Genomic DNA, 26,987 nt, shown 5'->3' on the forward strand with positions numbered 1-26,987 from the left:
ATACAACATGTAACACACATCTGCAATGTGCAAATATTACAGTCACTCAGAATACATGTAACACATATCTGCAATGTGCAAATATCACAGACACTCAGAATACAACATGTAACACACATCTGCACTGTGCAAATATCACAGACACTCAGAATACAACATGTAACACATATCTGCACTGTGCAAATATCACAGACACTCAGAATACAACATGTAACACACATCTGCAATGTGCAAATATTACAGTCACTCAGAATACATGTAACACATATCTGCAATGTGCAAATATCACAGACACTCAGAATACAACATGTAACACATATCTGCACTGTGCAAATATCAGACACTCAGAATACAACATGTAACACATATCTGTAATGTGCAAATATCACAGACACTCAGAATACAACATGTAGCACATATCTGCAATGTGCAAATATCACAGACACTCAGAATACAACATGTAACACATCTGTAATGTGCAAATATCAGACACTAAGAACACAACATGTAACACATATCTGCACTGTGCAAATATCAGACACTCAGAACACAACATGTAACACATATCTGCACTGTGCAAATATCAGACACTCAGAACACATATAACACATCTGCAATGTGCAAATATTACACTCAGAATACAACATGTAACACATCTGTAATGTGCAAATATTACACTCAGAACACATGTAACACATCTGTAATGTGCAAATATTACACTCAGAACACATGTAACACATCTGTAATGTGCAAATATTACACTCAGAATACAACATGTAACACATCTGTAATGTGCAAATATTACACTCAGAATACAACATGTAACACATCTGCAATGTGCAAGGCTGCAGACAGGCACACTGCGCATGGAGCTGCGATCTGCTGTGTGTTCCTGGGAGTTGTAGTCCTCCTCACAAACTCAGGGTACCTCATGACAAGGGCCCTCTGTAGAAAGTAACTACATCTCCCAGCATCCTCTGCGAGAGTCTCAGTGTAGCAATCCTGCAGGGTAATGACTGTTTCCTGGGTTGTGATTTAGTTGCACTCCCTTGATATGGCCGGTTATCGCTATATGTACAGTGTATCAGCAATGTTTCCCTGCATAGAATATATACAGTCTATCACCAATATTTCCTTGCATAGAGTATCTGTAGGAGATCTTTAAGAAGCTTGTGTACCCTGTCACCTGTCTGCCTGCTCTTTATACAAGGATCATCTGCCTGGCTGCTCTATATACAGGGTTCACCTGCCTGGCTGTTCTATATACAGGGATCATCTGCCTGCTCTATATACAGGGATCACCTGCCTGCTATATATACAGGGATCACTTGCCTGCTCTATATACAGGGATCACCTGCCTGCTTTATATACAGGGATCACCTGCCTGGCTGCTCTATATACTGGGATCATCTGTCTGGCTGCTCTATATACAGGGATCATCTGTCTGGCTGCTCTTTATATACAGGATCATCTGCCTGGCTGCTCTTTATATACAGGGATCACCTGCCTGCCTGCTCTTTATACAGGGATCACCTGCCTGCTTTAAATACAGGTATCCTCTGCGAGGCTGCTCTTTATACTGTACATGGATCACCTGCCTGGCTGCTCTTTTTACAGGGATCACACATAGTCCTGCAGCTCCTGCCAATGGAAGTCGGGGCTATGTGCAGCTCCATGCCCTCCAACTGTACCTATTAAGCAGGTACTGTATCTATTTTTATGTCTTGTACCTATTGTATTTATTAAAACCAGGTGTACCTATTCTGTCTTTCCCCCCTGAGGACAGAACCCCACTGCCGGCATCCTATTGGTTAAAGCTCAGAACCTTCAGCTAATTACAGCAGCTTGAGGATAAATACCTGATTTGTTAAGTAATCTGCCAGTTATAATAAGGAAGTTATTGTTCTATGTCATGAATATACAAGTACAATACTGTATATACAACTAAATCCAGAAATCCCAGTGTTTTCTTGGTTATCCAATCTAAATGCATATAATAAATAGTTTTATGGAGCCTTCTTGGAGGTGTTCACTTGCATGTACTGTAGCACTGTTTCCCCCCCTCTCTGGAAGATTTACTGCTGCTACAGGTGTTTGTGGTGCGGTCATACCTCTGAGGGTCCAGGAGACCTCAGTGGTCCGTGATGGTGTGGGGAACAGGACAGGCTTTTGTTGATCTTTAGTCTTCACTCATGGGTGTCAGCTCCAGTGGGCTCCAGGATTTCCAGAGACAGTCCCCACCAGAACAGACTTCTTTCACACCCCTGCCCAATAGACTGTAGACTCAGGCAGGGGTATATAAAACATTTGGCTTTATTTGGGCCGTCACTGCAGATGGTATACAGCGGATGCAGATGGATGTCAGAGGGTCCCAGGCCTCTGGATGGTGCCGGGTTCTCTGGTAGTCTTGAGGCCTCTGATCTCTCTTTTATCAGCCAGCCAGGGAGGGACTGACTGGCATGTCTCACTCCCAACCAGGAGGATCAGCACACACCTCCTCTCCCCAGGAGGGGAGGAAGAGAACTTTCCTTTGCTTCCTCACCCTAGGAAGGTGGGAGCTGGACTCACTATAATTTAGCACTTCCTATCTGAGACTCCAGAAGGGTAGGGCACAAGGTCTGTACCACTATTGGCTGTACACAGACTCTTGTGGCACCACCTCTTCTGTCACTCAGAGAGTCAGCATGAGGGGGGTCAATGCCCCAAGGATAGCCCGCCACAGCCTGTAGCAATCAGGACTTACATGACAGGAGGCAGAGAGGCAGTCTGGGCCAGCCATGCTATATATAGTAAGCTCCTGTATCCCACATTGACCAGGGAACTAAAGTGTACCTATTTCTATGTGCCCAGTGTTGGAAGGTCTGCAGCCAGTCTGGTTCATCTTCTGCATAGCATGATGCACCGCTGGACTTCAGCATCCTAACTTTGCACAAATCTTCTCCTTTGAGGATAGACTGTGCCCTGTGTCAAAGTGTACAACATTGGTGGTATTGTTGCACATTAGCTAATGAGCTAATTTTGCCGCAGTGTTGATAACTAGCAGCCCCCTTGTTTAGATCACTCTGTTGTGTACAAGGGAAGACAGTCAGAGAACTCCATTGGAAAATGCAGTGATGGTCTCGATCACTGCATAGGGCTCCAAGAATTCCCTATGCAGTGGTGCACAAACTTTTCCGTCTGCACCTCCCTGTCTGCTCTCCCCCCCTGCTCGCGCCCACCCTCCCCCCCATTAAATTGTCTCTGGCGTTTCTGATATCACGACATATGGTAACGCGACATCATGTGACCGCGCAGCGACATTTAACGCCGTGTTGCCATGGCGACATGTCGCCAGAAGCCGCTGGAGACAAGGTTTAAGGAACTTACGGAGGACTCGCGGGTTTCACCGGCATTTAATTGAAATTCTTTGGGGAAGCGCGCACCCCCAGTTTGCGCACCCCTGCCCTATGGGAACCTCACTCACCGACTTCCCATTCATTTGAGATCTGAGCCATTGGGGTCATTTGGAAGACGCCTTCACTGCATATTGAATAGGAACCAGAGACTAATAATATGTTTTGTGAGATAACCGAGTCTTATGTTATATGACTTTGTGTAACATTATTTTTGCAAATGTATCCACTGAAAACAAATATAATAATGTGTATATTATTGGCTAGGATCAGTGGTTTCCAAACTTTTTTCGTTAAGGAACCCTAAGTAAAATTCTGAGGAACCCCCAACCATCTCCATTAGCGTATCTGTGATCAGATGCATTGTAAGGAACTTCAACCCTCTCTAATAACATGTCTGAGATCAGATGCATTGTAAGGAACCCCAACCCTCTCTAATAGCGCATCTGAGATCAGATGCATTGTAAGGAACCCCAACCCTCTCTAATAGCGCGTCTGAGATCAGATGCATTGTAAGGAGCCCCAACCCTCTCTAATAACATGTCTGAGATCAGATGCATTGTAAGGAACCCCAACCCTCTCTAATAGCGCGTCTGAGATGAGATGCATTGTAAGGAACCCCAACCCTCTTTAGTAGCGAGTCTGAGATCAGATGCATTGTAAGGAACCCCAACCCTCTCTAATAGCGCGTCTGAGATGAGATGCATTGTAAGGAACCCCAACCCTCTTTAGTAGCGCGTCTGAGATCAGATGCATTGTAAGGAACCCCAACCCTCTCTAATAGCGCGTCTGAGATCAGATGCATTGTAAGGAACCCCAACCCTCTCTAATAGCGCGTCTGAGATCAGATGCATTGTAAAGAGCCCCTACCCTCTCTAATAGCGCGTCTGAGATCAGATGCACTGTAAGGAACCCCAACCCTCTCTAATAACATGTCTGAGATCAGATGCATTGTAAGAAACCCCAACCCTCTCTAATAGCGCGTCTGTGATCAGATGCATTGTAAGGAACCCCAACCCTCTCTAATAACATGTCTGAGATCAGATGCATTGTAAGGAACCCCAACCCTCTCTAATAGCGCGTCTGAGATGAGATGCATTGTAAGGAACCCCAACCCTCTTTAGTAGCGCGTCTGAGATCAGATGCATTGTAAGGAACCCCAACCCTCTCTAATAGCGCGTCTGAGATCAGATGCATTGTAAGGAACCCCAACCCTCTCTAATAGCGCGTCTGAGATCAGATGCATTGTAAGGAGCCCCTACCCTCTCTAATAGCGTGTCTGAGATCAGATGCACTGTAAGGAACCCCAACCCTCTCTAATAGCGCGTCTGAGATCAGATGCATTGTAAGGAACGCCAACCCTCTCTAATAGCGCGTCTGAGATCAGATGCATTGTAAGGAACCCCAACCCTCTCTAACAGCGCGTCTGAGATCAGATGCATTGTAAGGAACCCCAACCCTCTCTAATAGCGCGTCTGAGATCAGATGCATTGTAAGGAACCCCAACCCTCTCTAATAGCGCGTCTGAGATCAGATGCATTGTAAGGAGCCCCCACCCTCTCTAATAGCGCGTCTGAGATCAGATGCACTGTAAGGAACCCCAACCCTCTCTAATAGCGCGTCTGAGATCAGATGCATTGTAAGGAACCCCAACCCTCTCTAATAGCGCGTCTGATATCAGATGCATTGTAAGGAACCCCAACCCTCTGTAATAACGCGTCTGAGATCAGATGCACTGTAAGGAACCCCAACCCTCTCTAATAGCGCGTCTGATATCAGATGCATTGTATGGAACCCCAACCCTCTCTAATAGCGTGTCTGAGATCAGATACATTATGAGGAACCCCAACCCTCTCTAATAGCGCGTCTGAGATCATGTGCAGTGCAAATTCTTCTGCATTTGATACAATTTCCAAATGACCAGTATATTGCAGGGAACCCGTTAGGGAGGCCCAGGGGAACCCGAGGCTCCTAGGAACCCTGGTTGAAAAACACTGGGCCAGGTGTTCCCAGTAAGGAGGGGATTCCAGAAACTGTTAAGGAGTATCAGAGCTGCATCCCCCTAGCCCTTTGGGAGTGCCATGACGTAATCACTGCGTCATGGTGTCTGGCAGTTCGAGGGCCCCATGACGTAGCGCCGGGGCGGCCAACTCCAGTCCTCAAGGGCCACCAACAGGTCAGGTTTTCAGGATATCCCTGCTTCAGCCCAGGTAGCTCAATCAGTGGCTCAGTCAAAGACTGAGCCACCTGGGCTGAAACTGGGACTGATTGAGCCACCTGTGCTGAAGCAGGGATATCCTGAAAACCTGCCCTGTTCGTGGCCACATCATGCTCAAGGGAAGATTTTTTTTCAGGTTAGATCGCGTTCCCCATAGAGCCCAGGACGCGAACTGAAGCCAAATGGAAGAGGAGGGCTCCTCCTCTTCCGTTTCCGGGTCAAGGGCCGCAGTGGTCACGTGACTACTTTCAAAAGCGCTCCCGTGATCACACTTTGCCGGAGGCGGCATGACACTCAAAGGGTTAAACTGCCGTTAAAGTCCGTAGCAGTTAATATCAGATTGCGCTGTGATACCCCTTCTCGGAGCTCGGGGAACCCGGGGGGGGGGGGGGGGGTAATTGGTTAGCACCAGGTGTAAGATAATGAGATGTACAGGAGGAGGGGGACAATTGAGTATCGTTATGCTGAGTCTAGGGTTTGTACTGTATACCTTTACACTGCTTTCTTGTGTTGAAGGGAGGGAAGAAGGGTGAAGGAGCATGCAAGAGATCTTACAATCTAATACTGTATATTGGTAATAAACGTTTCTACAGAGGAGGCCCCTGGGAAAGGGGGCAGAATCGTTCATAACATTGTCACCATGTTCCTTTGGGTCCAATATATTTGAATAACTGGGGTTTCCCATTAGAAAGCTGATGTGTGGACTAATTTGCAGAGTGGTTTGTCATGTGCGTTATTGGTGTCTCTGTAGGTTCATGTAAAGCAGCCGTTTCCGCAGCTTGGTATTATATGGATATAATTATTGTTTTTTAAATTTACCTGATCTGGGGTGCCCCAAGTTCCGGGGATCCCTGTTCCCGAGATACGGACACCGACAGGCTCGTTCCGAAGGCCAATAGACAGTTACGGGAGATGACGTTGCAGCTTTATATGGGGAATCCGTATTTGTGTTTCAAACACTGGACCAGAAAATGCAAATATCTGTAAGGGGGTCTCCGGAAGTCGGAGGATCCCGATCAGCTTTGGGGTACCCCCCCAGGTTAAGGTAAGTAAAAATAAATAGGGGATTGCTGCTTTAAAACTGCAGGAAGCGATGCAGACTCTCCTGGCTGCCAGTGGATATCAGATATTAGGATCTCTCATATCTGTTCTTCCTGTGCACTGATTGGACCTGAGTGGCTCTGAATTTCTGGGCAGACAAAAAAACCCACAGGGAGCACAGAGAGTGGTGGTGGTTAGTAGAACGCTTTTATCACTGGAGGAGTAAGAGCAGAGGCATAACTTGTTTGTGCACCCGGGGCAAGTTCCTGCAACTGCACCGTCCCCACACACATACAGCACACTGACAGGCACTAGCACACATCACACCACACTAATGCAGGGCGACACTGCACAGCACACTGACAGACATACAGCAGCATACTTACACACACACACAACACACTGCATACTTACACACACAACACACTGACACACTGCATACTTACACACACAGCACACTGACACACTGCATACTTACACACACAGCACACTGACACACTGCATACTTACACACACAGCACACTGACACTCCTCCCCTCCCATTGACATAACGGAGAGGAATGACAGCTGGCTGAGTCCTGCAGGTCTCTGCCTCACCCCCACCCCCAACCCCTGCCGCCTGCTCTCTTCTCTCCTCCCCCCTCACTGATTGGTGCTGCAGTAACCCACCTGTCAGTCAGTGTTGTAGCCATGCCACACCCTCTTCACCCGCTACCTCAAAGTGCTCACGTACTGCAGAACATTACTGGAGGAAATCCCGCTCTAAGGCAGACATCACTATAAATGTATGCTCTCCTCCTGTAATACTGCCCTGTCCCTTGCCAGGCAAACCAACTTTTCGTCACTCTTGCATACTTTGTCCTCTAACCCTCAATGTCCCATTCGCCACCTTTATCTCCCTTCTCTGCTCAACTACACCTACACCACCCTCTACCCTCACGGACCACGACCTCGCCACCTACTGCAGACAAGATTAAGTCAATCAGACATGACATTTCTTCATGTCAAACTCCACATGCAACACCTACCTCCCCTCGCACACCTACCTCCCCTCGCACACCTACCTCCCCTCACTGTCAGGAAATAGCCCTGACATATTTTAAATTGCCCTGACAAATCTACCTCTCTCCCAGTTCCTTGCTCTGTCCACCGGGTTTGCTGCTGTGTTCTGTCTGCTCTGGGGTTCCTCTGTCTGTCTGTCTCCTCTTGTTGCTCCTGTCCTCTGTCCTTTATAGTTTCCTGTTCCTCCCTTGCCTTTGTTTTGTGTCCAGACTCCCTCTGCCCTGATCTGTTTATGTTATTAAAGGCCCTTGCTATTGAACTAGATTGCCCCTGCCTGTTTCCTGCTAGCAAGTCCCAGTCCTGTTCCTGCTCCCTAGTCTCAGTTCCTGCTATTCTGCCCTGCTCCTGCCTTTCTGTTGCTGACCCTGGGACCCCGACGATCCTGCTTGCTGCCTGCCACGAACCCTGCCTGTGACCCAGATGATCCTGCTTGCTGCCTGCCACTGCACCCTGCCTGTGACCCCGACGATCCTGCTTGCTGCCTGCCTCCAAGCTCAGTCCGTGACCCCAACAATCCTTGCCTGCTCCCACCGAAGTCCTACCCGTTCCAGGAGTCTCCCCTGTGACACTCACACATCTACCTCCCCTCACACACTTATACCCACTCTCAGCTCATTTGCCCCTGTGACTGAGGACGAGGTCTCCACATTCCTCATCATCTCGCCCTACAACTTGCCCACTTGATCCTATTCTCTCACATCTCCTCCGCACCCTCTCTGGCACACTAAGCTCCACCCTAACTCACCTTTGTTTAACCTCTCTCACCCCTCTGGCACATTATCATCTTCTTTCAAACATGCTCTCATCACACACATTCTCAAGAAACCCTCACTTGACTCATCTTCCCCCCTCTAACTACCGCCCTATCTCTCTTCTCCCCTTTGCCTCCAAGCTACTTGAGCGACTGTTGTATAACTGCTTGTCTCTCTTTCTCTCCTCCAACTCCCTGCTTGTCTCTTTGCAATCTGGTTTCTGTCCTCTACACTTAACTGAGACAGCACTAACACAAGTGAGCAATGACCTACTCACAGCTAAATCTAAGGGCCACTTCTGTCTACTAATTCTCCTGGATCTCTGCTGCCTTCGACACTGTTGATCACCCGCTTCTCCTGGACATTCTTCACTCCTTTAGCCTAAGTGAAACAGCCTTCTCCTGGGTCACTTCGCACCTATCCAGCCTCAAAGCTTTACATAGAAACGATAATAATAATACAATTGATCATAAACATACACATACTAATTGGGCTTGGGATACTGCACAAAAAAAGTACAAGTATTTGTCTGTTGGTAAAATGTGGTCTGCTCTGGTATCAGAGCTGGGAAGCCAGAAACATGTTAGGTTCAGGGAAAGCCAGCAGGATGTTAGGGTCTGGGAAAGCCAGCAGGATGTTAGGGTCTGGGAAAGCCAGCAGGATGTTAGGGTCTGGGAAAGCCAGCAGGATGTTAGGGTCTGGGAAATCCAGCAGGATGTTAGGTTCAGGGAAAGCCAGCAGGATGTTAGGTTCAGGGAAAGCCAGCAGGATGTTAGGTTCGGGAAAGCCAGCAGGATGTTAGGTTCGGGGAAAGCCAGCAGGCTGTTAGGTTCGGGGAAAGCCAGCAGGATGTTAGGTTCGGGGAAAGCCAGCAGGCTGTTAGGTTCGGGGAAAGCCAGCAGGCTGTTAGGTTCGGGGAAAGCCAGCAGGATGTTAGGTTCAGGGAAAGCCAGCGGGATGTTAGGTTCGGGGAAAGTCAGCAGGCTGTTAGGTTCGGGGAAAGCCAGCAGGTTGTTAGGTTCGGGGAAAGCCAGCAGGATGTCTAGGTTCGGGGAAAGCCAGCAGGATGTCTAGGTTCGGGGGAAAGCCAGCACGATGTCTAGGTTCGGGGAAAGCCAGCAGGATGTCTAGGTTCGGGGAAAGCCAGCAAGATGTCTAGGTTCGGGGAAAGCCAACAGGATGTCTAGGTTCGGGGAAAGCCAGCAGGCTGTTAGGTTCGGGGAAAGCCAGCAGGATGTTAGGTTCGGGGAAAGCCAGCAGGATGTTAGGTTCGGGGAAAGCCAGCAGGATGTTAGGTTCGGGGAAAGCCAGCAGGATGTTAGGTTCGGGGAAAGCCAGCAGGATGTCTAGGTTCGGGGAAAGCCAGCAGGCTGTTAGGTTCGGGGAAAGCCAGCAAGATGTCTAGGTTCAGGGAAAGCCAGCAGGCTGTTAGGTTCGGGGAAAGCCAGCAGGCTGTTAGGTTCGGGGAAAGCCAGCAAGATGTCTAGGTTCAGGGAAAGCCAGCAGGCTGTTAGGTTCGGGGAAAGCCAGCAGGCTGTTAGGTTCGGGGAAAGCCAGCAAGATGTCTAGGTTCAGGGAAAGCCAGCAGGATATTAGGTTCGGGGAAAGCCAGCAGGCTGTTAGGTTCGGGGAAAGCCAGCAAGATGTCTAGGTTCAGGGAAAGCCAGCAGGCTGTTAGGTTCGGGGAAAGCCAGCAGGCTGTTAGGTTCGGGGAAAGCCAGCAGGCTGTTAGGTTCGGGGAAAGCCAGCAGGATGTTAGGTTCGGGGAAAGCCAGCAGGATGTCTAGGTTCGGGGAAAGCCAGCAGGATGTTAGGTTCGGGGAAAGCCAGCAGGATGTCTAGGTTCGGGGAAAGCCAGCAGGATGTCTAGGTTCGGGGAAAGCCAGCAGGATGTCTAGGTTCGAGGAAAGCCAGCAGGATGTTAGGTTCGGGGAAAGCCAGCAGGATGTCTAGGTTCGGGGAAAGCCAGCAGGATGTCTAGGTTCGGGGAAAGCCAGCAGGATGTCTAGGTTCGGGGAAAGCCAGCAGGATGTCTAGGTTCGGGGAAAGCCAGCAGGTTGTTAGGTTCGGGGAAAGCCAGCAGGATGTCTAGGTTCGGGGAAAGCCAGCAGGATGTCTAGGTTCGGGGGAAAGCCAGCACGATGTCTAGGTTCGGGGAAAGCCAGCAGGATGTCTAGGTTCGGGGAAAGCCAGCAAGATGTCTAGGTTCGGGGAAAGCCAACAGGATGTCTAGGTTCGGGGAAAGCCAGCAGGCTGTTAGGTTCGGGGAAAGCCAGCAGGATGTTAGGTTCGGGGAAAGCCAGCAGGATGTTAGGTTCGGGGAAAGCCAGCAGGATGTTAGGTTCGGGGAAAGCCAGCAGGATGTTAGGTTCGGGGAAAGCCAGCAGGATGTCTAGGTTCGGGGAAAGCCAGCAGGCTGTTAGGTTCGGGGAAAGCCAGCAAGATGTCTAGGTTCAGGGAAAGCCAGCAGGCTGTTAGGTTCGGGGAAAGCCAGCAGGCTGTTAGGTTCGGGGAAAGCCAGCAAGATGTCTAGGTTCAGGGAAAGCCAGCAGGCTGTTAGGTTCGGGGAAAGCCAGCAGGCTGTTAGGTTCGGGGAAAGCCAGCAAGATGTCTAGGTTCAGGGAAAGCCAGCAGGATATTAGGTTCGGGGAAAGCCAGCAGGCTGTTAGGTTCGGGGAAAGCCAGCAAGATGTCTAGGTTCAGGGAAAGCCAGCAGGCTGTTAGGTTCGGGGAAAGCCAGCAGGCTGTTAGGTTCGGGGAAAGCCAGCAGGCTGTTAGGTTCGGGGAAAGCCAGCAGGATGTTAGGTTCGGGGAAAGCCAGCAGGATGTCTAGGTTCGGGGAAAGCCAGCAGGATGTTAGGTTCGGGGAAAGCCAGCAGGATGTCTAGGTTCGGGGAAAGCCAGCAGGATGTCTAGGTTCGGGGAAAGCCAGCAGGATGTCTAGGTTCGAGGAAAGCCAGCAGGATGTTAGGTTCGGGGAAAGCCAGCAGGATGTCTAGGTTCGGGGAAAGCCAGCAGGATGTCTAGGTTCGGGGAAAGCCAGCAGGATGTCTAGGTTCGGGGAAAGCCAGCAGGATGTCTAGGTTCGGGGAAAGCCAGCAGGATGTTAGATTTGGGGAAAGCCAGCAGGATGTTTAGGTTCGGGGAAAGCCAGCAAGATGTTAGATTCGGGGGAAAGCCAGCAGGATATTAGATTCGGGGGAAAGCCAGCAGGATGTCTAGGTTCGGGGAAAGCCAGCAGGATGTCTAGGTTCGGGGAAAGCCAGCAGGATGTTAGATTTGGGGAAAGCCAGCAGGATGTTTAGGTTCGGGGAAAGCCAGCAAGATGTTAGATTCGGGGGAAAGCCAGCAGGATATTAGATTCGGGGGAACGCCAGCAGGATGTTAGGTTCGGGGAAAGCCAGCAGGATATTAGGTTCGGGGAAAGCCAGCAGGCTGTTAGATTCGGGGAAAGCCAGCAGGATGTTAGGTTCGGGGAAAGCCAGCAGGATGTTAGATTCGGGGAAAGCCAGCAGGATATTAGGTTCGGGGAAAGCCAGCAGGATGTTAGGTTCGGGGAAAGCCAGCAGGATGTTAGGTTCGGGGAAAGCCAGCAGGATGTTAGGTTCGGGGAAAGCCAGCAGGATGTTAGATTCGGGGGAAAGCCAGCAGGATGTTAGATTCGGGGGAAAGCCAGCAGGATGTTAGATTCGGGGGAAAGCCAGCAGGATGTTAGATTCGGGGGAAAGCCAGCAGGATGTTAGATTTGGGGAAAGCCAGCAGGATATTAGGTTCGGGGAAAGCCAGCAGGATATTAGGTTCGGGGAAAGCCAGCAGGATATTAGGTTCGGGGAAAGCCAGCAGGATGTTAGATTTGGGGAAAGGCAGCAGGATATTAGGTTCGGGGAAAGCCAGCAGGATATTAGGTTCGGGGAAAGCCAGCAGGATGTTAGATTCGGGGGAAAGCCAGCAGGATGTTAGATTCGGGGGAAAGCCAGCAGGATGTTAGGGTCTGGGAAAGCCAGCAGGATGTTAGATTCGGGGGAAAGCCAGCAGGCTGTTAGGTTCAGGGAAAGCCAGCAGGATATTAGGTTCGGGGGAAAGCCAGCAGGATGTTAGATTCGGGGGAAAGCCAGCAGGATATTAGGTTCGGGGAAAGCCAGCAGGATGTTAGATTCGGGGAAAGCCAGCAGGATGTTAGATTCGGGGAAAGCCAGCAGGATGTTAGATTCAAGGAAAGCCAGCAGGCTGTTAGGTTCGGGGAAAGCCAGCAGGCTGTTAGGTTCGGGGAAAGCCAGCAGGATGTTAGGTTCGGGGAAAGCCAGCAGGATGTTAGGTTCGGGGAAAGCCAGCAGGATGTTAGATTCGGGGGAAAGCCAGCAGGATATTAGGTTCGGGGAAAGCCAGCAGGCTGTTAGGTTCAGGGAAAGCCAGCAGGATGTTAGGTTCGGGGAAAGCCAGCAGGATATTAGGTTCGGGGAAAGCCAGCAGGATGTTAGATTCGGGGAAAGCCAGCAGGATGTTAGGTTCGGGGAAAGCCAGCAGGATGTTAGATTCAGGGAAAGCCAGCAGGCTGTCTAGATTCGGGGAAAGCCAGCAGGATATTAGGTTCGGGGAAAGCCAGCAGGATGTTAGATTCGGGGAAAGCCAGCAGGATATTAGGTTCGGGGAAAGCCAGCAGGATGTTAGATTCAGGGAAAGCCAGCAGGATGTTAGGTTCGGGGAAAGCCAGCAGGATGTTAGATTCAGGGAAAGCCAGCAGGATATTAGGTTCGGGGAAAGCCAGCAGGATATTAGGTTCGGGGAAAGCCAGCAGGATGTTAGGTTCGGGGAAAGCCAGCAGGATGTTAGATTCGGGGGAAAGCCAGCAGGATGTTAGATTCGGGGGAAAGCCAGCAGGATGTTAGATTCGGGGGAAAGCCAGCGGGATGTTAGATTCGGGGAAAGCCAGCAGGATGTTAGGTTCGGGGAAAGCCAGCAGGATGTTAGGTTCGGGGAAAGCCAGCAGGATGTTAGGTTCGGGGAAAGCCAGCAGGATGTTAGATTCGGGGGAAAGCCAGCAGGATGTTAGATTCGGGGGAAAGCCAGCAGGATGTTAGATTCGGGGGAAAGCCAGCAGGATATTAGGTTCGGGGAAAGCCAGCAGGCTGTTAGGTTCAGGGAAAGCCAGCAGGATGTTAGGTTCGGGGAAAGCCAGCAGGATATTAGGTTCGGGGAAAGCCAGCAGGATGTTAGATTCGGGGAAAGCCAGCAGGATGTTAGATTCAGGGAAAGCCAGCAGGATATTAGGTTCGGGGAAAGCCAGCAGGCTGTTAGATTCGGGGAAAGCCAGCAGGATGTTAGGTTCAGGGAAAGCCAGCAGGATGTTAGGTTCGGGGAAAGCCAGCAGGATGTTAGGTTCAGGGAAAGCCAGCAGGCTGTTAGGTTCGGGGAAAGCCAGCAGGATGTTAGGTTCAGGGAAAGCCAGCAAGATGTTAGGTTCGGGGAAAGCCAGCAGGATGTTAGGTTCAGGGAAAGCCAGCAAGATGTTAGGTTCGGGGAAAGCCAGCAGGATGTTAGGTTCAGGGAAAGCCAGCAGGATGTTAGGTTCGGGGAAAGCCAGCAGGCTGTTAGGTTCGGGGAAAGCCAGCAGGCTGTTAGGTTCAGGGAAAGCCAGCGGGATGTTAGGTTCGGGGAAAGCCAGCAGGATGTTAGGTTCAGGGAAAGCCAGCAGGATGTTAGTTTCGGGGAAAGCCAGCAGGATGTTAGATTCGGGGAAAGCCAGCAGGATGTTAGATTCGGGGAAAGCCAGCAGGATGTTAGGTTCGGGGAAAGCCAGCAGGATGTTAGGTTCGGGGAAAGCCAGCAGGCTGTTAGGTTCAGGGAAAGCCAGCAGGATGTTAGGTTCGGGGAAAGCCAGCAGGATGTTAGGTTCGGGGAAAGCCAGCAGGATGTTAGATTCGGGGAAAGCCAGCAGGATGTTAGGTTCGGGGAAAGCCAGCAGGATGTTAGATTCGGGGAAAGCCAGCAGGATGTTAGATTCAGGGAAAGCCAGCAAGATGTTAGGTTCGGGGAAAGCCAGCAGGATGTTAGGTTCAGGGAAAGCCAGCAGGATGTTAGGTTCGGGGAAAGCCAGCAGGCTGTTAGGTTCGGGGAAAGCCAGCAGGCTGTTAGGTTCAGGGAAAGCCAGCGGGATGTTAGGTTCGGGGAAAGCCAGCAGGCTGTTAGGTTCAGGGAAAGCCAGCAGGATGTTAGGTTCGGGGAAAGCCAGCAGGATGTTAGGTTTGGGGAAAGCCAGCAGGCTGTTAGGTTCAGGGAAAGCCAGCAGGATGTTAGGTTCGGGGAAAGCCAGCAGGATGTTAGGTTCAGGGAAAGCCAGCAGGATGTTAGATTCGGGGAAAGCCAGCAGGATGTTAGATTCGGGGAAAGCCAGCAGGATGTTAGATTCAGGGAAAGCCAGCAGGATGTTAGATTCGGGGGAAAGCCAGCAGGATGTTAGATTCGGGGGAAAGCCAGCAGGATATTAGGTTCGGGGAAAGCCAGCAGGCTGTTAGGTTCAGGGAAAGCCAGCAGGATGTTAGGTTCGGGGAAAGCCAGCAGGATGTTAGGTTCAGGGAAAGCCAGCAGGATGTTAGGTTCGGGGAAAGCCAGCAGGATATTAGGTTCGGGGAAAGCCAGCAGGCTGTTAGATTTGGGGAAAGCCAGCAGGATATTAGGTTCGGGGAAAGCCAGCAGGCTGTTAGATTTGGGGAAAGCCAGCAGGATGTTAGGTTCGGGGAAAGCCAGCAGGATGTTAGATTCGGGGAAAGCCAGCAGGATGTTAGATTCAAGGAAAGCCAGCAGGATATTAGGTTCGGGGAAAGCCAGCAGGATGTTAGATTCGGGGAAAGCCAGCAGGATGTTAGGTTCGGGGAAAGCCAGCAGGATGTTAGATTCAGGGAAAGCCAGCAGGATGTTAGGTTCGGGGAAAGCCAGCAGGATGTTAGGTTCAGGGAAAGCCAGCAGGCTGTTAGGTTCAGGGAAAGCCAGCAGGCTGTTAGGTTCAGGGAAAGCCAGCGGGATGTTAGGTTCGGGGAAAGCCAGCAGGCTGTTAGGTTCAGGGAAAGCCAGCGGGATGTTAGGTTCAGGGAAAGCCAGCAGGATGTTAGGTTCGGGGAAAGCCAGCAGGATGTTAGATTCGGGGAAAGCCAGCAGGCTGTTAGGTTCGGGGAAAGCCAGCAGGCTGTTAGGTTCAGGGAAAGCCAGCAGGATGTTAGGTTCGGGGAAAGCCAGCAGGATGTTAGATTTGGGGAAAGCCAGCAGGATGTTAGGTTCGGGGAAAGCCAGCAGGATGTTAGATTCGGGGAAAGCCAGCAGGCTGTTAGGTTCGGGGAAAGCCAGCAGGCTGTTAGGTTCAGGGAAAGCCAGCGGGATGTTAGGTTCGGGGAAAGCCAGCGGGATGTTAGGTTCAGGGAAAGCCAGCAGGATGTTAGGTTCGGGGAAAGCCAGCAGGATGTTAGATTCGGGGAAAGCCAGCAGGCTGTTAGGTTCGGGGAAAGCCAGCAGGCTGTTAGGTTCAGGGAAAGCCAGCAGGCTGTTAGGTTCGGGGAAAGCCAGCAGGCTGTTAGGTTCGGGGAAAGCCAGCAGGATGTTAGGTTCGGGGAAAGCCAGCAGGATGTTAGGTTCGGGGAAAGTCAGCAGGCTGTTAGGTTCGGGGAAAGCCAGCAGGTTGTTAGGTTCGGGGAAAGCCAGCAGGATGTCTAGGTTCGGGGAAAGCCAGCAGGATGTTAGGTTCGGGGAAAGCCAGCACGATGTCTAGGTTCGGGGAAAGCCAGCAGGATGTCTAGGTTCGGGGAAAGCCAGCAAGATGTCTAGGTTCGGGGAAAGCCAACAGGATGTCTAGGTTCGGGGAAAGCCAGCAGGCTGTTAGGTTCGGGGAAAGCCAGCAGGCTGTTAGGTTCGGGGAAAGCCAGCAGGATGTTAGGTTCGGGGAAAGCCAGCAGGATGTTAGGTTCGGGGAAAGCCAGCAGGATGTCTAGGTTCGGGGAAAGCCAGCAGGCTGTTAGGTTCGGGGAAAGCCAGCAAGATGTCTAGGTTCAGGGAAAGCCAGCAGGCTGTTAGGTTCGGGGAAAGCCAGCAGGCTGTTAGGTTCGGGGAAAGCCAGCAAGATGTCTAGGTTCAGGGAAAGCCAGCAGGCTGTTAGGTTCGGGGAAAGCCAGCAGGCTGTTAGGTTCGGGGAAAGCCAGCAAGATGTCTAGGTTCAGGGAAAGCCAGCAGGATATTAGGTTCGGGGAAAGCCAGCAGGATGTTAGGTTCGGGGAAAGCCAGCAGGCTGTTAGGTTCGGGGAAAGCCTGCAAGATGTCTAGGTTCAGGGAAAGCCAGCAGGCTGTTAGGTTCGGGGAAAGCCAGCAGGCTGTTAGGTTCGGGGAAAGCCAGCAGGCTGTTAGGTTCAGGGAAAGCCAGCAGGATGTTAGGTTCGGGGAAAGCCAGCAGGCTGTTAGGTTCGGGGAAAGCCAGCAGGATGTTAGGTTCGGGGAAAGCCAGCAAGATGTCTAGGTTCAGGGAAAGCCAGCAGGCTGTTAGGTTCGGGGAAAGCCAGCAGGCTGTTAGGTTCGGGGAAAGCCAGCAGGCTGTTAGGTTCAGGGAAAGCCAGCAGGATGTTAGGTTCGGGGAAAGCCAGCAGGCTGTTAGGTTCGGGGAAAGCCAGCAGGATGTTAGGTTCGGGGAAAGCCAGCAGGATGTTAGGTTCGGGGAAAGCCAGCAGGATGTTAGGTTCGGGGAAAGCCAGCAGGATGTCTAGGTTCGGGGAAAGCCAGCAGGATGTCTAGGTTCGGGGAAAGCCAGCAGGATGTCTAGGTTCGGGGAAAGCCAGCAGGATGTCTAGGTTCGGGGAAAGCCAGCAGGATGTCTAGGTTCGGGGAAAGCCAGCAGGATGTTAGATTTGTGGAAAGCCAGCAGGATGTTTAGGTTCGGGGAAAGCCAGCAAGATGTTAGATTCGGGGGAAAGCCAGCAGGATATTAGATTCGGGGGAAAGCCAGCAGGCTGTTAGATTCGGGGGAAAGCCAGCAGGATATTAGATTCGGGGGAAAGCCAGCAGGCTGTTAGATTCGGGGGAAAGCCAGCAGGATATTAGGTTCGGGGAAAGCCAGCAGGATGTCTAGGTTCGGGGAAAGCCAGCAGGATGTCTAGGTTCGGGGAAAGCCAGCAGGATGTTAGGTTCAGGGAAAGCCAGCAGGATGTTAGGTTCAGGGAAAGCCAGCAGGATGTTAGGTACAGGGAAAGCCAGCAGGATGTTAGGTTCGGGGAAAGCCAGCAGGATATTAGGTTCGGGGAAAGCCAGCAGGATGTTAGATTCGGGGAAAGCCAGCAGGATGTTAGGCTCGGGGAAAGCCAGCAGGATGTTAGGTTCAGGGAAAGCCAGCAGGATGTTAGATTCAAGGAAAGCCAGCAGGATGTTAGGTTCGGGGAAAGCCAGCAGGATGTTAGATTCGGGGAAAGCCAGCAGGATGTTAGATTCAGGGAAAGCCAGCAGGATATTAGGTTCGGGGAAAGCCAGCAGGATGTTAGGTTCGGGGAAAGCCAGCAGGATGTTAGATTCAGGGAAAGCCAGCAGGATGTTAGATTCAGGGAAAGCCAGCAGGATGTTAGATTCGAGGGAAGCCAGCAGGATATTAGGTTCGGGGAAAGCCAGCAGGATGTTAGATTCAGGGAAAGCCAGCAGGATGTTAGATTCAGGGAAAGCCAGCAGGATGTTAGATTCAGGGAAAGCCAGCAGGATGTTAGGTTCGAGGAAAGCCAGCAGGATGTTAGATTCGGGGAAAGCCAGCAGGATCTTAGATTCAAGGAAAGCTTTGTTTTTAAGTAGGATTAAATTTCTTTTAGGAAGCCGATAACAGTGTTAAATTATGTACAGTACACATTTTTTTGATAATCTACGAGGAATTGCACATGTGAATGAACAGCCAGCATGCAGGGAAAATACTGGCCATTTAATAAAAATGTATTTTCTTCTTATAATAGAGAATAATGTCATATTTTTGTGGTCACAAACGGGTCAATCCAAGTGATACCTGAAAGTCCATCAACAATGAAGCAAGAAGAGGTTTGTGTTGGTGGAAATACAGATTCTACGGAGAAGGAAAGTGCTAGCACAGCCAGCACTGGTATGTAATAATCACCAGAGACGCATAACACACAATCCCATTCCCTAAATATGTATCATCTCATTCTCACAGTCAAAAGACCACGGCTATTTTGGTCGCGTGTTACACAGAAGCTGATTGCAACTTGAGCCTTGTTGCTTTTCTGTGTCACTAGTTTATATTGCTCTCAAGGTGAGTTTTATTTTGTTCTTGTCTATATTTTTTAAAAGTCCTAAAAATATAGTTTTCTTATCTGGCACATGTTTTATTACTGTTCAAAGATAAACCACTATTTCACTTCATGGAAATAGGCTATTTATCCTCCTCACTTCCGTCAGCAAAGGGGTTAATAATTTTTTTATATATTTTTATATATTTTTTTGTCATGTCCTCCAGGAGAGTCTCTAAAGCAGTGTTTTTCCACCTCTTTTGATTAAGGAAACCAATAATTACATGGTAAAATTCTGAGGAACCCCAACCCTTTCTAATAGCGTCTGAGATCAGATGCATTGTAAGGAATCCCAACCCCCTCTAATAGCACGTCTGAGATCACATGCATTGTAAGGAACCCCAACCCTCTCTATAACGCACCTGAGATCAGATGCATTGTAAGGAGCCCCAACCCTCTCTAATAGAGTGTCTGAGATCAGATGCATTATAAGTGTAATGGGTGGACCCCCTTGTCTGACCCCCCCAATCTCACATTGGCCCGTGTGGTCTAACCGGTCCCCATTACGTGATCGTGTATGGTGGTGCACCTGCAAGTAACAGGACTCCTGAGTCTCCCGCTTGATGGTATTAGGGGATGTCATCAGGACAGTTGGCTGAGGTAGTGGGTGCGAGTCCAACTTACATCATGTGCAGCGCCTCCACCTCATCAGGATCTATGCTTCCGCAGGGAGATGGTCCTGGTGAGGAACTCCTTCTTGGTGGTGCCATCCACTGCTGAGTAACTTCACACTCACACAGTGGATGTATATGCGAACAAGACATCTTTATTTGCATGGTATGGGCAAGCTGCCCCTCACAGATAGCAACTCAGCCGCTCATCTCTGTGCAGTACTCCATTAGGAAAGTCCCTTCTCCCTAATAGAGCTGCTTTCCACCTTTACTCTCAAAGAGATTCCCCAGCTTCTCTGGCTGCTGTAATCTCCTCTCCTGAGCTGCTTTGTCTCTCTCAGCTCCTCTCTTGAGCTGCTCTGTCTGCCAGCTCCTCTAACTCTGCGCTCAATGTGCTACGTATGCTCACTGACTCACAGCTAGCATGAGACACTGCAACACTGTTGCAAACCTTCCCGTGCCTCACTGAACAGAGGCAGCACAACAACAGGAAACTGAACTCTAACTTTAGGCAGTGCTGTGTCTTATATCACCCCCCAGAGAACAAACCTGCTCTGTACCACTAAGTGGGGGCACATTGCATGTTGTCACTTCCTTTGGGGATATATGGCACCTCACCAGGGTGTGAGGGCAAACCTCATTGATTGTTGCTGGCAATCCTGCACACTTACCAGGTTTACTGCCAACATGAGAAAGAGATATGTACACCAATCTTAGACATGGCTACATAAGGAACCCCAACCCTCTCTAATAACGCATCTGAGATCAAATGCATTGTAAGGAACCCCAACCCTCTCTATAACGCACCTGAGATCAGATGCATTGTAAGGAGCCCCAACCCTCTCTAATAGTGTGTCTGAGATCAGATGCATTGTAAGGAACCCCAACCCTCTCTAATAGCGTGTCTGAGATCAGATGCATTGTAAGGAACCCCAACCCTCTCTATAACGCACCTGAGATCAGATGCATTGTAAGGAGCCCCAACCCTCTGTAATAGTGTGTCTGAGATCAGATGCATTGTAAGGAACCCCAACCCTCTCTAATAGCGCGTCTGAGATCAGATGCATTGTAAGGAGCCCCAAGCCTCTCTAATAACGCATCTGAGATCAGATGCATTGTAAGGAACCCCAACCCTCTGATCAGATGCATTGTAAATTCTTCTGTATTTGGTACAATTTTCAAATGATCTAAAAATGGCAGGGAACCCTTTAGGGGGGCCTGGGAAACCCCGGTGTCCCTAGGAACCCCTGTTGAAAAACACTGCTCTAGATTCCAGATTAATCTCTATAAATTGTCAATGGGGCTTTCCTAAAATAGTGCGGGATTGGCCCTATCGCAGTTTACTGTATAAGCCCCAAAGTCTTCAATGTAGCAACAACTATATACTGTATATACAAAATAAAAACATGAGAACATTTGACTAAATTTTTAAAGCTTCCAGCGACTGAGCTCCAGATTAGAACCAACACTAACACCACCCTAACCCCTGTCACTAGTTTTAAGTACCTGGGCATATGGTTTGACTCCCACTTAACATTCGGGATGCACATTGATACCCTGACAACCAAGACCTATGCCAAACTAGGGGTACTTTAGAGGAACAAATCCTCCCTAAGTCTCCTGGTCAGAAAGCGTATCGCACAGCAGATGCTAATGCCAATTATTGACTATGGAGACATAGTATATGGCTCGGCACCTCAAACCTACCTTAGCAAACTTGACACCCTCTACAATTCAATTTGTCGTTTTGTTCTCCCATGCAACTACAACACCCATCACTGCGAAATGCTCAAAGAACTAGATTGGTCATCACTCGAGTCTACGCGCAAAGTTCACCTTTCCTGTCTTGCCTTTAAATTCTTCATGGGCAAGCTACCCAGCTATCTGAACAAGCTCCTCACCCCTACCACATGCAGCACACTTATCATCTGAGGCAGACTCCAAAAGACTGTTCATGGTCCCAAGGCTCAACAAAGTATCTGGCCATTCCTCCTTCTCTTACCGTGCACCCCAAAACTGGAACAACCTACCAGAGACTCTCACATCCACCACCAGTTTAAGTTCTTTCAAATCTAAGGCTGTCTCACATTTTAATCTGGTCTGTAACTGTTTCATACGCCCATAATATTTATTTTCTTTAACTGTGCATGCAATGTCTTGTGCAGCAGGGCCCTGGGTATACGGCGGGTTCCGTTCCAGAGGCCCGCCGTATAGTGAAAATCGCCGGTAAGCGGATCCGGCGATTTTCAGTGCTGCGCATGCACAAACCGGCATTTTCGCCGTTCTGCGCATGTGCGACCTACGGTGAGTGTGGGAAAACTTTTAGTGATTGGATGGGTTATAATTTGCACCAGAAAACACATAATGGAGGGAAACCCCATGCCTGTGCTGACTGTGGCAAACGATTTAAGTGTAAATCACATCTTGGTAGGCACAGGAGAACTCACACAGGCGAGAGACCATACACATGCAATGAATGTGGCAAAAGTTTTGCTCAGAGCTCACATCTTGTTACACATGTAAGGACTCACACTGGAGAGAAACCATACGCCTGCACTGAATGTGGCAAATGTTTCACTCATAGCGCACAGCTTATTACACATAAAACAGTGCACACGGGAGAAAAACTCTTCACATGCAATGAATGTGGTAAAGGCTTCAGCAAAAGCTCACACCTTACATCACACAACAGAACTCATACAGGAGAGAAACCTTACATTTGCACAGAATGTGGGAAATGCTTTAGTAACAGCTCAAACCTTATCTTACATCAGAGAATCCATTCTGGTGATAAACCATATGGATGCAATGACTGTGGGAGAAGGTTCAGTGATAAGTCCAGCTGTGTGAGGCACCAGAGGAAACACACTGGAGAGAATCCATATACATGCACTATATGTGGGAGAAGCTTTAGCAATAGCTCAAGTTGTGTCAGGCATCAGAAAATACATGCAGAAGTGAAACATACATTATAACAGCTTTAATAGACCGTTGCGTGATTGGTTTAGATAGCAAAAGGTAAGTTTTGTTAATGCTGATTATAAAAAGAGTCAAACTGAACAAGCTCCTCACCCCTACCACATGCAGCACACTTATCATCTGAGATCAGACTCCAAAAGACTGTTCATGGTCCCAAGGCTCAACAAAGTATCTGGCCGTTCCTCCTTCTCTTACCGTGCACCCCAAAACTGGAACAACCTACCAGAGACTCTCACATCCACCACCAGTTTAAGTTCTTTCAAATCTAAGGCTGTCTCACATTTTAATCTTGTCTGTAACTGTTTCATACGCCCATAATATATATTTTCTTTAACTGTGCATGCAATGTCTTGTGCAGCAGGGCCCTAGGTATACGGCGGGTTCCGTTCAAGAGGCCCGCCGTATAGTGAAAATTGGCGGAAAGCAGATCCGGCGATTTTCAGTGCTGCGCATGCACAAACCGGTATTTTTGCCGTTCTGCGCATGTGCGACCTGCGGTCTGCGCACGCAACCGGCGGTCTGCGCATGCGCGCCGGGCGCACCCGCCCGTTCTGCGCATGTACGATTTTTAATTCAACATGGCGGCCCCCTTCTCGGTGCCGCCGTATCAGCGGATCGCCGAAAAACGGAGCGCCGAGAAAAGGGGCCCTGCTGTATATAATGTATTCTCTGTTCATTTATGTAACTGTATTTGTAACCATGTATTATTTGTCTTAACTCTGTGCCCAGGACATACTTGAAAACGAGAAGTAACTCTCAATGTATTACTTCCTGGTAAAATATTTTATAAATAAATAAAAATAAAATAAATTTCAAAGGTCAAAATAAAAACTGTTTTGTTTTATCTCATTAGCAACACATCTTTGGTTATCTATTGATAAATGAAATTATGCCTGGCTGCATTAGCACTATTAACAATGTGCAAATTAGCATGTTAATTAAGTGATGGAGTTTGGGAATTTAGGTTGAATACTGCACTTATTCATTAGATGCTCTTTAGCATGTCTTTTGATACACTTAAATAAATTAGACAAGCTCACTTAAAACAAATCGTTCTTTGCGTTTTGCTGGAGTACACACAGTACAATGTGAGATGTCAATCAAGCACTTCACTCAAACAATTTGGCCTTTTATGAACCCAACAGCCTATATTCTTTTCATCTGCGGTGCAATTTGTCATATTGTGAGTTATATCACTCATCATTGCACAGTATATATGGTTCTGCAAGCATTTGTGACGTTGTTGTACGAATGTTTTTTTGGGGAAAGCCGCAAGCTGAAAGAACCCTTTTTCTGAGTCACGGGTTCCTCTGGAACTCTTGGTCCCCTGGTCATGTACCCTGTTTTCACTGCATAGCCAAGATACTAAGATGGTTCTTATCAACTAATAATGAGAAAAAACAACAACTCTCTTCCTTGATCATGACTAATTATTATACGGTCATTATGGGAGTTACAGAGGAAAATAATTATCTAACCAAAGGTGTCACAAAGAGATGAGTAGTTATACCCCAGAGGACAGGCAGGTGTTTTGTTAAATCTTACGCTAATAATAATAATAGCATGTTCTTGTATAGCGCTGCTAGTTTTATGTAGCGCTTTACAGAGACATTTTTGCAGACACAGTCCCTGCCCTGTGGAACTTATAACCTATGTTTTTGGTGCCTGAAGCACAGGGAGATAAAGTGATTTGCCCAAGATCACAAGGAGCCAACACCGGGAATTAAACCAGACTCCCCTGGTTCAAACTCAGTGCCAGTCAGTGTTTTTACTCACTGAGCCGCTCCTTCTCCCTAAATAATAACATTCCTTAAAAATCGAGTGCTGGGTTTAATACGGCTGTGTTAAATAGTCAAGACTATATCCCTGGGTAAAATGTTCTTCATCAGCATATGCTCTCAAATGTATTAGTGTATATGAAGCTCAGCAATTACATGTTTGAAGATGTTAATACTGTACAGTATGTGTATGAAAATGTAGACGTGTTTATCTTCAGCAGATGATGGTTCCACAAGAGGAAAGCAGTCTAATGACCTCCCTCATATCATCTTACATGAAACACATCCAGAAATTAAAGAGTGTTTCCCTCGCCTACAAAAAGACAGACACTGTAAGAAATTGTACAACGCGCAAGAGACCCACAGAGATCCTGCAAGTCCCATGACTAGTGAAAGCAGTTCCATAGAGCAACCAGACATTATAGTCCGAAATATAACCTTAACAACAGAGAAGCTGTACAAATGTAACAACTGTGACAAAACCTTCTTCACAAGGTCAGGGTATGGGAAGCATCAGAAGAGCCACGAAGATGAGAGAATCTACATCTGCAGTGACTGTGGGAAAACTTTTAGTGATTGGATGGGTTATAATTTGCACCAGAAAACACATAATGGAGGGAAACCCCATGCCTGTGCTGACTGTGGCAAACAATTTAAGTGTAAATCACATCTTGGTAGGCACAGGAGAACTCACACAGGTGAGAGACCATACACATGCAATGAATGTGGCAAAAGTTTTGCTCAGAGCTCACATCTTGTTACACATGTAAGGACTCACACTGGAGAGAAACCATACGCCTGCACTGAATGTGGCAAATGTTTCACTCATAGCGCACAGCTTATTACACACAAAACAGTGCACACGGGAGAAAAACTCTTCACATGCAATGAATGTGGTAAAGGCTTCAGTAAAAGCTCACACCTTACATCACACAACAGAACTCATACAGGAGAGAAACCTTACATTTGCACAGAATGTGGGAAATGCTTTAGTAACAGCTCAAACCTTATCTTACATCAGAGAATCCATTCTGGTGATAAACCATATGGATGCAATGACTGTGGGAGAAGGTTCAGTGATAAATCCAGCTGTGTGAGGCACCAGAGGAAACACACTGGAGAGAAGCCATATACATGCACTATATGTGGGAGAAGCTTTAGCAATAGCTCAAGTTGTGTCAGGCATCAGAAAATACATGGAGAAGTGAAACATACATTATAACAGCTTTAATAGACGGTTGCGTGATTGGTTTAGATAGCAAAAGGTAAGTTTTGTTAATGCTGATTTAAAAAAAAGAGTCAAACTGAAAGGTCTTTTTTTAGTTATGTATATATTGCTTAAATTGTACCAAGCAAAACTTGTGTGCGCAAAGATTACGGAACCTAAGGAAGGTTACTTAGTGTCCATTTTTTTGTTGTAACAATGAAAAGCATTAAGTAGCACCTATAATTTATATTTCTTATAAAATGTAAATAATCCATCCTCTTTACAGGAAATTGTAGCTCATCTGATACTGAATAAATCACTGCAGAATGTTTCTCCACAAAATCCTTTGTAGAGGTTTAGCAAGATTCATCTTGTTAATGAAGTCATCAAGTTAGGTTTCAAAAATGCCAGAAGAAGCATAGGGGTTTATCTGAAATGTGTTTTTAACACGTTGATGGGTGTAATCTATTCTAATATTCGGAAATTAAAACCAGTTAAGGACCAAACTCAATTTTTATGGGATATCTACTAAAGTGTATATCCTACAGCAGTGTTTTTCAACCAGGCGTTCCTAGGAATCCTTGGGTTCTTCGGGCATCCCTAAAGAGTTCCCTGCAATTCTCATGTCATTTGAAAATTGTACCAATACAGAAAAATGTACAATGCATCTGATCTCAGACACGCTGTTAGAGAGGGGTGGGGTTCCTTACAATGTATCTGATCTCAGACGTGCTATGAGAGAGGGTTGGGGTTCCTTACAATGTATCTGATCTCAGACGTGCTATTAGAGAGGGTTGGGGTTCTGTTGAATTTCACAATATAATTATTGGGTTGTGTAAGAGACCTGGGGCAGAGGTATACTCAAAGAGACCAATTTGTTGCTCAAGACATCCTCTCCTCTGTCAGCACAGTTGTGACTGTGCTAAGGAGTCTCTGGGTCTGTTCCCAGCAGGAGGTTTTTACCTTTGTCTGATTACCCAGGTGGAGCTGGTTAATTGTCTAGCTGCAATTAACCAGCTCTCTGCTGGATTTCTAAGACCACTAGAGGCTTTTATTTAAACAGGGATAAGTCCCTGGTACAGGTTGCTTAACCAAAAAAAGGCTGGAAACCCCTGTCCTGCAGTGTGGTCCTAATGCCCCATTTTCTTTCTGCTAAACATAAGGGCCTAAGCTTCAGATGAATGACAAATGCAATATGCTAATACTCGCCCACACGACACTTGTGTTGGAATACATTGTGTATAATTCCATGTTGGTTATAGATGCCTCTAAAGTAAAAAAAATTCATATTCAAACAAAGGTGAACTAAAAGACAATAAATAACATTCAGTATAAAAGAGACTTTTGAGGCTTTAAAAGCTTGTGTACAATGAAAAAGTGTATATATAATACAAACTGTCATTCTGGTCCATGAAGATATAACACGTCCTGTAGCAAACTGTATATGTAAGTGGAGGACATAATACACAATGTATAAAAGTCTCCTGGTTGCAAAACAGGATGAAAAAAGCCTATGCTAGATTTATTAAAAAATAAAGTCCCACAGTAAGCAATTGGCTTTTTTCGCTTTTCTAATTAAATTGGCTTTTTTTTGCTCCAGTTTTGCGGGTGGGAGACATTGATACATAGGTGGTTAT

At 48.1% G+C, this 26,987-nt stretch overlaps 2 protein-coding genes across 4 annotated transcripts; both read left to right on the forward strand.

Moving 5' to 3' along the window:
• Positions 1-1,005: 1,005 nt before the first annotated feature.
• On the forward strand, positions 1,006-25,681 carry LOC142493958 (uncharacterized). Of its 3 annotated transcripts, none has more exons than XM_075598761.1 (4): positions 1,006-1,702; positions 6,362-6,655; positions 18,425-18,567; positions 24,362-25,681. In XM_075598761.1, exons 3-4 carry the CDS (start codon positions 18,492-18,494, stop codon positions 25,363-25,365), a joined length of 1,080 nt encoding a protein of 359 aa, XP_075454876.1. In that variant the 5' UTR covers positions 1,006-1,702; positions 6,362-6,655; positions 18,425-18,491; the 3' UTR covers positions 25,366-25,681. The 3 variants fall into 3 exon arrangements, with proteins under 3 accessions (XP_075454876.1, XP_075454878.1, XP_075454877.1); XM_075598763.1 differs by having other exon boundaries at positions 24,365-25,681; XM_075598762.1 differs by having other exon boundaries at positions 6,450-6,655.
• On the forward strand, positions 21,160-22,725 carry LOC142493961 (uncharacterized). The gene has a single exon (XM_075598767.1). It carries the CDS (start codon positions 21,534-21,536, stop codon positions 22,359-22,361), a length of 828 nt encoding a protein of 275 aa, XP_075454882.1. The 5' UTR covers positions 21,160-21,533; the 3' UTR covers positions 22,362-22,725.
• Positions 25,682-26,987: the final 1,306 nt, after the last annotated feature.

The sequence above is a fragment of the Ascaphus truei genome, chromosome 4 (assembly GCF_040206685.1).
Source record: "Ascaphus truei isolate aAscTru1 chromosome 4, aAscTru1.hap1, whole genome shotgun sequence".
Classification (NCBI taxonomy): Eukaryota; Metazoa; Chordata; class Amphibia; order Anura; family Ascaphidae; genus Ascaphus; species Ascaphus truei.